Below are 14898 nucleotides of genomic sequence, written 5' to 3' on the forward strand. Positions count from 1 at the left end.
GCCTGTAATTCTATCATTTTGGGAGGCCAAGGCAGGCGCATCACCTGAGGTCAGGAGTTCGAGACCAGCCTGGCCAACATGGTGAAATCCTGTCTCTACTGAAAATACAAAAATTAACTGGGTGTGGTGGTGTGTGCCTGTAATCCCAGCTACTCGGGGGACTGAAGCAGAAGAATGGCTTGAACCTGGGAGGTGGAGGTTGTGGTGACCTGACATTGTGCCACTGCACTCCAGCCTGGGCGACAGAACAAAACTCCATGTACAAAACAAAAACAATGGCCGGGTGCGGTGGGTCAAGCCTGTAATCCCAGCACTTTGGGAGGCGAGGCGGGTGGATCACGAGGTCAGGAGATCGAGACTATCCTGGCTAACATGGTGAAACCCCGTCTCTACTAAAAATACAAAAAACTAGCCGGGCGTGGTGGCGGGCGCCTGTAGTCTCAGCTACTCGGGAGGCTGAGGCGGGAGAATGGCGTGAACCCGGGAGGCGGAGCTTGCAGTGAGCCGAGATCACGCCACTGCACTCCAGCCTGGGAGACACAGCGAGACTCCGTCTCAAAAACAAAAACAAAAACAAAAACAAAAAACCAATAGTCCAGATTGTTGCTAAAAAATTCATTTCTTCTGAATTCTAACGTTCTGCTTTAGTGGAAATGAGTTAATTAAGCTTCCAATTAACTTTATAGGATAGGTGCTGGTTGTCCTCTTTGCTTCCTAGCCCTTTCTAACATCCCTTTTGTGGCTGATACTGTTGGGAGTATTTAATGCAGCTTTCTGTTTGGAATTGAGCTGCTTCCTGAACAATTTTGTTTTACTTTTCTTTGAATCGGTGATCTGAATCAGAAGCTTCTTTGGTATTCCACCCGGGCAGTCGTCGTCTTTTATGGCTAGTCTTAAAAGGCTGGATCAATGAAATTAAATCTGCCTTTGGATTTGAGCTTTTAGTGAGATGGTGTCTGAAGTTCCATTTTGTGTTTAACTTCAACTGAGGCTACCGTGTAGTCTGTAATGACATAGCATGTCTCGCTAATCACTAAAAGGTGTTGGAAATACCCCTTGGGATGAAGTGAGCAGATAATGCTGCTTACATTGTTACTATATTAGCTCCTTTCAGAGATGTGCTTTAGGATCTAACTAGATCTTGTCTGATTTTCTCCTGTCTTTGCTTTTTTGAAGTCTGTGCCGTCTATAGATTACAATTAACTGAGGCATGAATTTTCTACCCTTGCAGATTCCACCCCGATACAAATAGGGCCGTTGTTTGCTGAAGCCATTGTGATTTTATGCAGAATGTTGGGCGGTCCTTTCCTCTGTCAGAAAGAACAATTTATGTGTAATGATAACTCTAATTATGCTTGGAAGCTTATTTTCCTTGTTGCACAATTGAACCAACCTGCTCATGAAAGCTCCATGACCCTTTACCTAGATGACATTCAAATATAGTTAGGCAAATAAGTTTCCTTTTGGTTTATCATTGAGTAAACCTTTGCAACCTGTAATGTTTAGCAAGTGACTATTTCTGTATAGTAATTTTCCTTTTAGCTGAGAATTTATTCAAGCACCAAACATAAAAAAGAATACAAGTGAAATCAACTTTCTTTTGCGTGAAGGACTTTCTATAATTTGCTACTTTTTATCATTTTTTTTTTTTTTTGAGATGGCGTTTCTCTCTTGTAGCCCAGGCTGGAGTGCAGTGGCACGATCTCAGCTCGCTGCCACGTCTGCTTCCCAGGTTCAAGCGATTCTCCTGCCTCAATCTCCTGAGTAGCTGGGATTACAGGCATGCACCACCGTGCCCAGCTAATTTTTGTATTTTTAGTAAAGATTCGCCATGTTGGCCAGACTGGTCGCGAACTCTTGACCTCAGGTGATCCATCTGCTTTAGCCTCCCAAGTGCTGGGATTACAGGTGTGGGCCACCATGCCCAGCCTTTTTTTTTTTTTTTTTTTTGAGATGGAGTCTTGCTCTGTTGCCCAGGCTGGAGTGCAGTGGCACGATCTTGGCTCACTGCAAGCTCCGCCTCCCGGGTTCACACCATTCTCCTGCCTCAGCCTCCTGAGCAGCTGGGACTACAGGCGCCCGCCACCACGCCCGGCTAATTTTTTGTATTTTTAGTAGAGACGGGATTCACCATGTTAGCCAGGATGGTCTTGATCTCCTGACCTCGTAATCTGCCAGCCTCAGCCTTCCAAAGTTCTGGGATTACAGGTGTGAGCCACTGTGCCTGGCCTTTTCATTTGCTTTTCTTTTTATTTATATATATATATATATATATATAGTTTGAGATGGAGTCTCACTCTGTCATCCAGGCTGAAGTGTAGTGGCTCAATCTTAGCTCCCTGCAACCTCTGCCTCCCGGGTTCAAGCAATTCTCCTGCCTCAGCCTCCCGAGTAGCTGGGATCACAAGCACCCACCACCATGCCCAACTAATTTTTGTATTTTTAGTAGAGATAGGGTTTCACCATGTTGGCCAGGCTGGTTTCGAACTCCTGACCTGAGGCGATCCCCTCGCCTTGGCCTTGGCCTTTTTAATCTTCGTAATAGGGTGTTTTGAATGTGGCTTTTTATTATCATTTTATAATGTAAGTTATGGTCTACCCTAATAATGTTTAACAGCTGACTTTGGCATGGCATGTCATACTGTTTTGTTTGTTTTTTGTTTTTTGAGAAGGAGTGTGGCTGAGTTGCCCAGGCTGGAGTGCAGTGATGTGATGTTGGCTCACTGCAACCTCCATCTCCTGGGTTCAAGTGATTTTCCTGCCTCAGCCTCTCAGGTATCTGGGACTACAGGTCTGTGCTACCATGCCCGGCTAATTTTTTAATTTTTAGTAGAGATGAGGTTTCACCATGTTGGTCAGGCTGGTCTTGAACTCCTGACTTTGTGATCCGCCCACTGCGGCCTCCCAAAGTGCTGGGATTACCGGCGTGAGCAACTGTGCCTGGACTTTGTTTTTTTTGTTTTTGAGACGGAGTCTTGCCCTGTCGCCCAGGCTGGAGTGCAGTGGCGTGGTCTCTGCTCACTGCAACCACCACCTCCTGGGTTCAAGCGATTGTCCTGGCTCAGCTCCCGGGTATCTGGGATTACAGGTGCCTGCCACTGTACCCGGCTAGGTTTTTTTTTTTTTTTTTTTTTTTTTGTATTTTTAGTAGAGACAGGGTTTCACCCTGTTGGCCAGGCTGGTCTCAAACTCCTGGCCTTGTGCTCCACCTGCCTCGACTTCCCAAAGTGCTGAGATTACAGGCATGAGTCACCACACCCAGCCGGCATGTCATAGTTTACAAGCATTTCGCCTACATTACCAGTTAATCCACCCAAGAATCATATGATTACCATTTTATTAATCATATGAAATTGTGGCCGGGCGCGGTGGCTCAAGCCTGTAATTCCAGCACTTTGGGAGGCCGAGATGGGTGGATCACGAGGTCAGGAGATCGAGACCATCCTGGCTAACACGGTGAAACCCCATCTCTACTAAAAAAAAATACAAAAAAAAAAAATTGGCGGGCGTGGTGGCGGGCGCCTGTAGTCCCAGCTACTTGGGAGGCTGAGGCAGGAGAATGGCATAAACCCGGAAGGTGGAGCTTTTGCAGTGAGCTGAGATCCGGCCACTGCACTCCAGCCCAGGAGACAGAGCGAGACTCCGTCTCAAAAAAAAAAAAAAAAAAAAAAAACCCAGACATTGTGGTAGGCTGGGCGCGGTGTCTCACCCCTGTAATCCCAGCACTTTGGGAGGCCATCAGGCAGATCACTTGCGGTCAGGAGTTCAAGACTAGCCTGGCCAACATGGTGAAACCCTGTTTCTACTAAAAATACAAAAATCAGCCAGGTGTGGTGGTGGGTGCCTGTAATTCCAGCTGTGCGGGAGGCTGAGGCAGGATAGTTGCTTGAACCTGGGAGGTGGAGGTTGCAGTGAGTGGAGATGGTGCCACTGCACTTCAGCCTGGGTGACAGAGTGAGACTCTGTCTCAAAAACAATAAAAAAAAACCCTAAAAAATTGTGATGGTATCCCATTTTTTTTTTTTTTTTCATCACCCCAGGCTGGAGTGCTGTGGTACGATCATAGCTCACTGTAGCCTCAACCTGATGGGCCCAAGCAATCCTCCCACATCAGCCTCCCAAGTAGCTGGGACTACAGGCACATGGCACCACACCTGGCTAATTTTTAAACTGTTGTAGAGATGGAGGTCTCACTTTGTTGCCCAGGCTGGTCTGGAAATCCTGGCCTCGAGTGATCCTTCTGCCTCAGCCTCCCAAAGTGCTGGGATTACAGGCATAACCCCATTTTACATATTAAAAGGGTGAGGCCTGCAGATGTAACTTGTTTAGGGTTATTCAGGTGAGTGGCAGAGTTGCAACCCAAACTCAGATCCCCAGTTGAGAGTTTTTTTACATCATACCCAACATCTGGTTTGCCCTTACCCTAAATACCCTTTTACATATTTTGTTGTCGTCGTTTGTTTGATTTTGACACAGGGTCTCACTCTGTCATCTAGGCTGGAGTGCACTGGCACAATCACCCTTCATTGCAGCCTCCACCTCCTGGGTTCAAGCAGTCCGCCCACCTCAGCCTCCCAAGTAGCTGGGATCAAGGTGTGTGTGCCACCACATCTGGCTACTTTTAAAAAATTTTTTGTAGGCCGGGCGCGGTGGCTCAAGCCTGTAATCCCAGCACTTTGGGAGGCCGAGACGGGCGGATCACGAGGTCAGGAGTTCGAGACCATCCTGGCTAACACGGTGAAACCCCGTCTCTACTAAAAAATACAAAAAACTAGCCGGGCGAGGTGGTGGGCGCCTGTAGTCCCGGCTACTCGGGAGGCTGAGGCAGGAGAATGGCGTAAAAACCCGGGAGGCGGAGCTTGCAGTGAGCTGAGATCCGGCCACTGCACTCCACCCTGGGCGACATAGCGAGACTCCGTCTCAAAAAAAAAAAAAAAAAAAAAAAAAAAAAAAAAATTTTTTGTAGAGACAGAGTCTCAGTATGTTGCCCAGCCTGGTCTCAAACTCCTGGGCTCTTTCTCCCACCTTGGCCTCCCAAAGTGTTGGGATTATAGGCGTGGGCCACCATACCCAGCCATCTTTTACATTTTTATGTGTCTTTTTCAGTTATGAGGTGCTGTGTTTTTTTTTTTTTCTCTTTGAGACAGAGTCTCGCTCTGTCACCCAGGCTGGAGTGCAGTGGTGTAATCTTGGCTCACTGCAAGCTCTGCCTCCCGGGTTCAAGCAATTCTCCTGCCTCAGCCTCCTGAGTAGCTGGAACTACAGGTGCCCACGACCACGACCAGCTAATTTTTTGTATTTTTTAGTAGAGATGCAGTTTCACTGTGTTAGCCAGGATGGTCTTGATCTCCTGACCTTGTGATCCGCCCACCTTGGCCTCCCAAAGTGCTGGGATTACAGGCGTGAGCCACCGCGCCTGGCCAGTGCTATGTTACTACTAAAGGGCTACTGTGAGTTATTTATTAAAAAATTTGTGTTGGGTGTACGAATGTGAATTCCATCCGGACAGTGACTGTGTCTTACTGTGCATACCTTTCCCCAGTGCCTAGAATAGTGCCTGTAAATAGGTGTTGAATAATTATTTGTTGAATGAATAAAGTAGTGAATTTAATTCATGCTCTTGTATTCTAATATGCTTTTGTTTTCCTTTGAGATGGAGTCTTGCTCTGTCACCCAGGCTGGAGTGCACTGGCGTGATCTCGGCTCACTGCAGCCTCTACCTTCCAGGTTCAAGCGATTTTCCCACCTCAGCCTCCCAAGAAGCTGAGATTACAGGCGTGTGCCACCATGCCTGGCTAATTTTTTTTTTTTTTTTTTTGAGATGGAGTCTCGCTCTGTCGCCCAGGCTGGAGTGCAGTGGTGTGATCTCCACTCACTGCAAGCTCTGCCTCCCGGGTTCACGCTATTCTGCCTCAGTCTCTGGAGTAGCTGGGACTACGAGTGCCCGTCACCACGCCTGGCTATTTTTTTATTCTTATTTTTTAGTAGAGACGGGATTTCACAGTGTTAGCCGGGATGGTCTCAATCTCCTGACCTTGTGATCCGCCTGCCTCAGCCTCCCAAAGTGTTAGGATTACAGGCATGAGCCACTGTACCTGGCCATGCCTGACTAATTTTTATATTTTTATTTTATTTTATTTTTGAGGCAGAGTCTCGCTCTGTTACCCAGGCTGGAATACAGTGGCCCAATCTCAGTTCACTGCAACCTCTGCCTCCTGGGTTCAAGTGATTCTTCAGCCTCAGCCTTCCAAGTAGCTGGGATTACAAGTATGTGCCACCATGCCAGACTAATTTTTTTTATATTTAGTAGAGACAGGGTTTCACCATGTTAGCCAGGCTGGTCTTGAACTCCTGACCTCAGGTGATCCACCTGCCTTGACCTCCCAAAGTGGTGGGATTACAGGCATGAGTCACTGCGCCGGCTTAATTTTTGTATTTTTAGTAGAGATGGGATTTCACCATGTTGGCCAGCCTAGCCTCGAACTCCTGACCTCAGGTGATTGGCCCACCTTGGCCTCCCAAAGTGCTGGGATTACAGGCGTGAGCGCCGTGCCCGGCTTAGTACGCATTCTTGACTGGGGAAAATTGCAGTGGCAAGTGTGCACTATGTAGATATATTGGTAATGATCATGATGGCTTTGAATTATCTTTTGAAATTGGAGGATTTGAAAAAATAGATTTGCATATGGAAATATGAATTTTTGTTGTTTTTTTGACATGGAGTCTTGCTTTATTGCCTAGGCTGGAGTGCAGTGATGCTGTCAGGGCTCACTGCAGCTTCAACCTTCTGGTCTCAAGCAGTCCTTCCATCTCAGCCTTCCAAGTAGCTGAGACTACAGGCACATACTACCATGCCTAGCTAGTTTTAAAATTTTTTGTAGAGATGGGGTCTCCATCTGTTTCCTAGACTGGCCTCGAACTCCTGGGCTCAAGAAGTTCTGTCTTGGCCTCCCAAAGTGTTGGGATTACAGGCATGAGCCACCACACCTGGCCAAAATGTGAATGTTTGTATGAATCTCAGCTATCACTGTGTAAAAGTATTTGAGATCCATATGGGCGCAGTCTGCTGTATTTCTCCTCTCTCTCTCTCTTCTTTCTTTGCTAAGTTGATGGTTATTTTTTAGCATCATCTTTATGTCTGACTCTAATAGCCCCTTTTCCCATTCTTATATTTAACTTTTTGTGTGTGTGTTTTAAATTATTATTATTATTTTTTGAGACGGAGTCTTACTCTGTCACCCAGGCTGGAGTGCAGTGGTGTGATGTCGGCTCACTGCAAGCTCCGCCTCCCAGGTTCACGCCAGTCTTGTGCCTCAACCTCCTGAGTAGCTGGGACTGCAGGTGCCTGCCGTAATTATTTTGTATTTTTAATAGAGACGGGGTTTCACCGTGTTAGCCAGGATGGTCTCCAACTCCTGACTTCGTGATCTGCCTGCCTCGGCCTCCCAAAGTACTGGGAGTACAGGCCTGAGCCACCGCGCCCGGCCCTTAAATTTTTAAATTTTATTTTAATAGAGACAAGGTCTCGCCATGTTGCCCAGGCTGGTCTCAAACACCTGAGCTCAAGCGATCCACCTGCCTCAGCCTCCCAAAGTGCTGGGGTTACAAGCATGAGCCATCACACTTGTCTTTTATTTTTTACTTCTGCTTTGGGCTAGAAAACTAGACACCCTGGACGGGGTGTGATTGCTCACACCTGTGATCCCTGCACCTTGGGAGGCCGAGATGGGCAGATCACGAGGTCACAGATGGAGAATAGCCTGGCTAACACGATGAAACCCCGTCTCTACTAAAAATACAAAAATTAGCCAGGTGTGGTGGCACCCACCTGTAATCTCAGCTACTCGGGAGCCTGAGGCAGGAGAATAGCTTGAACCCGGGAGGCGGAGGTTGCGGTGAGCCGAGATTGCACCATTGCACTCCAGCCTGGGCAACAGAATGAGACTCCGTCTCAAAAAAAAAAATAAAAGAAAAAAAGAAAACTAGACACCCTGCTTCTCAGAATAGGGGATTTGGAAACAAAACAAAAACTAGACACCCAAACTTAGAATAATTGTTCAACATGGAAAAGCTTGGCTTGAGTGAGGCCCCTGTTGTTAAAAAGCATGGGCTGTGTTAGAAGGTCTTAGGTATTTGGGCTGCTCAGAGGCCTTTTTCAGTTCCCATTCATGCCAGTCTTTTGAATAGCTGAGGTATTAGAACAACTGGGCTCTAGACTGGAAAGTTGTTAGTATAATATACTATCTACGAAAAGAACCTGAACTGTTAAAATACCAGAAAATAAACTAGAGCTCATGGTTTATTTGTGGAATCAGTTAGACAGTGAACAGCGATTTTTTTATTGCCTGTGAAGCCATAGTAGCAGTTAGAAACTGAAACAAGCAAAAACAGTGTAAGAATGTATAAAAGCATCTCAAGGTAAGAAATTCTATGTGTTACTACTGACGACTACCATTTAACTTGGGGGACCTCTAGATAGACTGCAGAATTTGAGAATTAAACTCAAATTCTGTCATCTAAAGTTCACTTCTAAAAATGATTATGATTTGTACTTATTAGAGATAATGTGCTTTTTTCATATTTTGCAAGTTAATATACCACTATTTTATGTACCCAGTGCCTATTGGTAAAATTTTCCATGAAATTGTATTTGGGTCACCAAGCATATGCTAACGACATTTATGAATAAAGTAGTAGGTATAAAGGGAAAGAAAACACAGGTTTGAAAATCAGTCTTATGTGGTTGGACAATATGTAATATAAGTTATGAGGCTGGGTGTGGTGGCTCATGCCTGTAATCTCAGCACTTTGGGAGGCTGAGGTGGGTGGATCACCTGAGGTCAGGTGTTCGAGACCAGCATGGCCAACTTGGTAAAACCCCGCCGTTTCTACTAAAAAACCCCAAAAAACAAAAATTAGTCGGGCGTGGTAGCGGGCACCTGTAACCTCAGCTACTCGAGAGTCTGAGGCAGGAGAATTGCTTGAACCCAGGAGGCGGAGGTTGCAGGGAGCCGACATCACGCCACTGCACTCCAGCCTGGGGGACAGAGTGAGGCTCCATCTCAAAATAACCCAAACAAACAAAAAAACCCAAAGATTATGAGATATTCACATTACTCTCATCAGGAAATAATTGGAACTGGAAAAGGAAAGTTCTGCTGTCTCTTATAAATGTGTCTGCAAAATATTCCTCACTCAGCTTCCAGGCAATTGTGTCTTTTTTTTTTTTTTTTTTTTTTTTTTTTTTAAGAGTCTTACTCTGTGGCCCAGGCCGGAGTGCAGTGGCATAATCTTGGCTCACTGCAACCTCTGCCTCCTGCATTCAAGCCATTTTTGTGCGTCAGCCTCCCAAGTAGCTGGGATTACATGCCTGCGCTAATTTTTGTATTATTTATTTATTTTCTTTGAGACAGAGTCTTGCTCTTTTGCCAGGCTGGAGTGCAGTGGCGCGATCCCAAGTCACTGCAACCTCCGCCTCCCAGGTTCAAGGGATTCTCCTGCCTCAGCCTGCCAGGTAGCTGGGACTACAGGTATGCCATCATGCCGGCTAATTTTTGTATTTTAGTAGAGATGGGGTTTCACTGTGTTGGCCAGGATGGTCTCAATCTCTTGACCTTGCAATATGCCCACCTCCGCCTCCCAAAGTACTGGGATTACAGGCATGAGCCACCGTGCCCAGCCTAATTTTTGTATTTTTAGTAGAGATGGGGTTTCATCATGTTGGCCAGGCTGGTCTCGAACTCCTGGCCTCAGGTGATCCGCCTGCCTCAGCCTCCCAAAGTGTTGGGATTACAGGCCATGAGCCACCAGGTCTTTTGTGTCTTTTGAAGACTCTACTGCATGCTGCCTCAAACTGTGACATCATGCCTTCAGTCTTCCCTACTTGTAAATTATAGGTTTCCCCAAAACTTGAGCAGTATGTCTTCAGTTTCAGAAAAAAGACCTACCCTACTAAATTACTATTTTTTATTTTCCAGAGTTTATCAACCACTTAACCTCTCAGAACTGAATGAAAACAACATTGTTCCTGGAACGCCCTCTTTTTAAGGTACATATAATTTGGCTTTATAATTTCTGGCCTGTTGATAATCAGTGGTACTTTTGAATTCTTTAATGAGTTGTGTGGAGAATGATTTTTACTTCTGGCTGTAATATTAGAGAAGCAAAATAAATTTTATGCAGTTTGAATTTCATCTTTACTCTTGATTTAATTAGAAAGTAAGTACGAAAAGTTATTGGCAAGAATGTAAAGCCTATGTTCTTTAAATATAGAGACATGAGAATTGATGACTGAAGCTGTCATTAAACATGACTGGCTCAATAAGCTTCTTGGTCATAGTATCTTTTGTAGTTTGGTTTTTTAAAAAAAACCCTTCGATTTCTCAGATTGTTTGTTAAATGTGATTTTCAAATTGTGGAACAAATTTAGCATTGTTTTCTATCGTGAGATAGGGTTATGAATCAAGCTTCGTTTACCACTAGCAGCTTGTGAACATTCAGATGAAAAAGGAGTTTTCTAAGAGTGTTCAAGATTTTCTGGTCTTTTGTCAGGGCAATGCCAAATACACTATGTGGGTTAGCACTGCTTCCTGCTTTTAACACTTTCCCTCTAAAAGCTGAAAGCACATTGCCATACCATATCTCTGAGGTAGTAATTAGGAGACAAGTTAACCCACTTTTTTTGAGAATGAGGAAGTGGAAACATAAGGAAATTATAGAAGTTGTACAAAGCTCAGCGAATGGTTTTAAACTCACCACACTGGATTTGTATAATGCTTTGCTTTGCTTTCTTTCTTTTTGAAACAGAGTTTTGCTCTTGTTGCCCAGGCTGGAGTGCAATGGCGCCATGTCGGCTCACGTCAGCCTCCCGGGTTCAAGCAGTTCTCCTGCCTCAGCCTCCCAAGTAGCTGGGATTACAGTCATGTGCCACTACGCCTGGCTAATTTTGTATTTTTAGTAGAGATGGGGTTTCACCATGTTGGTCAGCTGGTCTTGAACTCCTGACATCAGGTGATCCCCCCACCTTGGCCTCCCAAAGTGTTGGGATTACAGGTGTGAGCCACCATGCCCGGCCTAATGCTTTTCTTTTTAAATAATTGTTTTATCATGCCTCAGGATTCCTTTAGTGTTTTGACTGTCTGATTGCTGCAACTGAGGCTTTATCAAATATCCTATTATGAAGTGTTTTGGGGAAGCTGAGGCACAGAGGAGTGGGTTGCCAAGAGCTGGGAGTGGAATTGAAAGCTACAACTCAGAAGTTTGATCTGATTTAACATTGTTGGTTGCTACTTAGCAGCAAGGGTGATTTCTTAGAAAGTGAGTCTTGGCACTGGTCTGTTTTGCATGAAGATGCTGGTAAATGCAGTTGTGTTTCTAGGTAGGTGGCACATGGTTACAGATTACAGTTTCCCTTTTCTGAAAGGAAAAGCCTGTTAACCATTATGTTGAACCAAGCCCCTTCATAGTCAAGAATATGTCACACGGTACTACTTTTAAAAGTCTCCAGCAGATCATGAACAGGTATTCATTTTTATTGCCTTGAAAGTTTTCTATGTTTGTATAAGTTTAGATTAAAAACTGTTTACAAATATATGTGCTTGAATTTTGTTAGTTTTGAGAATATCTCCTAGAGAAGGAGAGACGGAAGCTTGATAAAGTTTTAAAACTAGAAAAGAAAATAAGGTTTATAGTTTTTTAGGCTGTAGAGGTAAATTGTTTTTCACTTTAGCATGGTGTGATGGGTTTTCTAGGATGAAAATTAATAATGAAAATCTCTTTTAGGAAGTGTTTCTTTAAGCAGACCATCTGACCTCCCAACTGTTACATTTGTGTGGAAAGAAAGTCCTCCATTGCCCATGGCATTGGGCCAAGTGTGAGACAGGGACTACATTCAGTCTCACTTGTATTGCAAGTGCAAAGATCTTGAACAACCTGGGTTGTTTCCAGACATTATTTTTGGTTAATTTTATTGTCTTGCAAGTGAGTGTGCCTCCTCAGGGCTAATCTCCTCTTTGTGCTTGAGCATCAGGTACATAGTGATTTGTTTCTTTTTTTTTTTTTTTAAGTAGTTTGGTCATACTTCTTTTAAAAAAACCTTTTGTTATTGGTTATTTAGTATATATAGGCCTGCTATTGAACATTATTTGCTTGACATTGACCTTAAAGCAGTCATTTTGGAAACGATCGTATAGGACGATAGTGATTGACATGCTTCGTGTACTAGCGTCTGCCCTGCCTACAGGTATTTGGATAATGTTTGGAGTCAATGAATTACTGTTTTGGGGGGCTGGGAGGGAGAAGTAATGGAGAGTGAGTTTACTTTCAGAAAACATTCAACCATATTGCAACAAGAAAGATGTGTCAGAAAAGAATCTTAGAAATAACCGGTATAAGGAATGATGTGGGTATTTTAGATGTATTTAAAGGCTATTGAAAAGGACTTTATATTGTAGAAAAAGTGGTTTATTACTTAATGTTTTTCAATTGACCAAGTTTCTGTAGGAGTGGAGCCTCTCAAAAAACTAAAGAGAACAGAATAATAGATTTACACGTGATTGCTTAAAGGTGTCGTCTTGTGTCTTTGAGGAAGAGTTTAACACACAGATCCTTTCCAGCATTTAAGAATGTGCAGTCTGCCATTTGTGGGTTTACATGTAATAGATGCTTAATAAGTTTTTGTAGACTATTAAGTGAGTATATTTTAGAATTGCTTTTGCTTTATAACAGCGAGGCACAGGAGTGCTCCTTTGTATCTGTATATCCGTGTTACATCAGATTTACCGAAAGACTTCCAAGGGGAGACATTTAGTGAAATGTTTGTGACGATCTGAAAAGGAGGCTTCTCCAAAATTGGGATCACTTCTTTCCTTCTGTTTTTTTTTCAGACACATCTTGTTTGGAAATATCACTTACTATGAAGGGGAATGATATGTTGATGAAACAAAAGTACAGCTACTACATTATAAGTTGTGTTAATCCAGTTTAAAAATTGATTATTAAAAATGTTTTTTTGACTGGGCACGGTGGCTCACGCCTATAATCCCAGCACTTTGTTGAGGCCAAGGCAGGTGAATCAGTTGAGGCCAGGAGTTAAAGACCAGCCTGACCAACATGGTGAAACCCTGTTTCTACTAAAAACACAAAAAAATTAGCCAGGTGTGGTGGTGCACACCTGTAGTTACCACTACTCGGGAGGCTGACACAGGAGAATCACTTGAACCTAGGAGGCAGAGGTTACGGTGAGCCAAGATCGTGCCACTGCACTCCAGCCTGGGCGACAGAGTGAGACTGTCTCCAAAAAAAATAATGTTTTCCCAGGCCGGGCATGGTGGCTCATGCCTGTAATCCCAGCACTTTGGGAGGCCGAGGCGGGTGGATCACAAGGTCAGGAGATAGAGACCACGGTGAAACCCCGTCTCTACTAAAAATACAAAATATTAGCTGGGCGCTGTGGCGGGCGCCTGTAGTCCCAGCTACTCAGGAGGCTGAGGCAGGAGAATGGCATGATCCCGGGAGGCGGAGCTTGCAGTGAGCCAAGATTGCACCACTGTACTCCAGCCTGGGTGACAGAGCGAGACTCCGTTAAAAAAAAAAAAATGTTTTCCCATAATTGCTTAAATATTTCATAGTGCAAAGATTTAACAATCTGTAAGTTGAAAGTGGATAAGACTAAGCATGTATTAGCCATAGCACAAGATAATTAAAAAAAGACTAAGCACGATTGCAGATAGTTCTGTAAACCATTTCTAGAAGGGTCTGCCTTCTTGTATATTAAATCACTCAGATTGTGCTCAGTACAGTCTAGTCTTGGTAGGTTCACTGCTGAGTGCCAAATACACATTTTGTGACCATTTTTAAGTACATCATGTGTAATTAAAAAAAACTTTCGTAGAGCTCATGTGCCCAGATTCTTCTTCACCACAACCCATAAAAGCTATTTGACACTTGTAAAATGGTAACTGCCAGCCAAGGCAAGATTCTATTTTTATGAGAAGATTTTTGTGTTACCAAGCCAATCTTAAGATGCAGGAGGACATGGAATTAAGGAATCTTTTAAAAGAAATACCTGTAACTCCATCATTTTGCACGTTTTATTATGGTGCTTATGTATGCTATGTAAAATTAGGGCTTGAGACTAAGATGAGTATGTTTTCTTGATCTGGTGTCTGAAGCCCTTCAAATAGGGAAAAAACCAGGAGATGAAAGGTCCTCATCTGTGTGGGAGGCAGAGAGGCAGGGAAATGGCAGCACGACACAATTCACAGTAAGAGGTGTTTTCCAGCACCAGCAAGATCTGAAGAATCTTTGCGTTTCAAACTTTTCAACCTAATTTTACTGTGTATAAAATAGTGTTTGTCTCTAAGAAGACTCTAACAAAGCATTTTGATCTCTCGAGTCCTTAATTTACCTGATGGAAAACAATCCTTAAAGACAGGTTTAAAGGAAGACTTGTTTGCATTTAAGGACTTAGTCTTCAGGACAGTACTGTTGAGCAACAGGTTCAGAATTTATATAGAAGTTGCATTTCTAAAGTTCCACAGTTCCTTGAAGGCTGCTATTAACTATATCAATATCAGTAATGAAAAACTTAATTTGTTCTTTGAGTTATGTGGGCAAATGATATATTTTCCCCCATTCATAACTGTGATGTCTGTCCCGGCTTCTCTTTGGGAGAGGAGCATCTGCTTGGGTGCTAAAATACTAGCATCAGGCTGGGCACGGTGGCTCATGCCTGTAATCCCAGCACTTTGGGAGGCCGAGGCAGGAGGATCACTTGAGGTCAGGAGTTGAAGATCAGCCCGGCCAACATGGCGAAACGCTGTCTCTACTGAAAATACAAAAGTAGCTGGGTGTGGTGGTACACATCTGTAATCTTAACTACTCGGGGCCGGGCGCGGT

The 14898-nt window shown here is 44.0% G+C and overlaps 2 protein-coding genes across 13 annotated transcripts in view; one reads left to right on the forward strand and one right to left on the reverse strand.

Moving 5' to 3' along the window:
- DDX27 (DEAD-box helicase 27) overlaps positions 1-14898 on the reverse strand; it is a 135242-nt gene that overhangs the window by 75260 nt on the left and 45084 nt on the right. The window lies entirely within an intron of this gene.
- STAU1 (staufen double-stranded RNA binding protein 1) overlaps positions 1-14898 on the forward strand; it is an 80471-nt gene that overhangs the window by 8121 nt on the left and 57452 nt on the right. For 5 of the 12 annotated variants that reach the window (XM_050807454.1, XM_050807449.1, XM_050807452.1 and 2 more), the window contains exon 2: positions 9978-10048. The exons of 4 other annotated variants lie outside the window; for them this stretch is intronic. Coding sequence is in view for 2 of the 8 variants with exons in the window: in XM_050807455.1 (XP_050663412.1) it covers positions 10010-10048 (39 nt within the window). In the remaining 6 variants the exon portion in view is untranslated. Of the gene's footprint in view, positions 1-9413; positions 9531-9977; positions 10049-14898 lie in introns of those variants that run through there. 3 more of the 12 variants (XM_050807451.1, XM_050807456.1, XM_050807461.1) reach the window with 1 other exon arrangement.

The sequence above is a fragment of the Macaca thibetana genome, chromosome 10 (assembly GCF_024542745.1).
Source record: "Macaca thibetana thibetana isolate TM-01 chromosome 10, ASM2454274v1, whole genome shotgun sequence".
Classification (NCBI taxonomy): Eukaryota; Metazoa; Chordata; class Mammalia; order Primates; family Cercopithecidae; genus Macaca; species Macaca thibetana.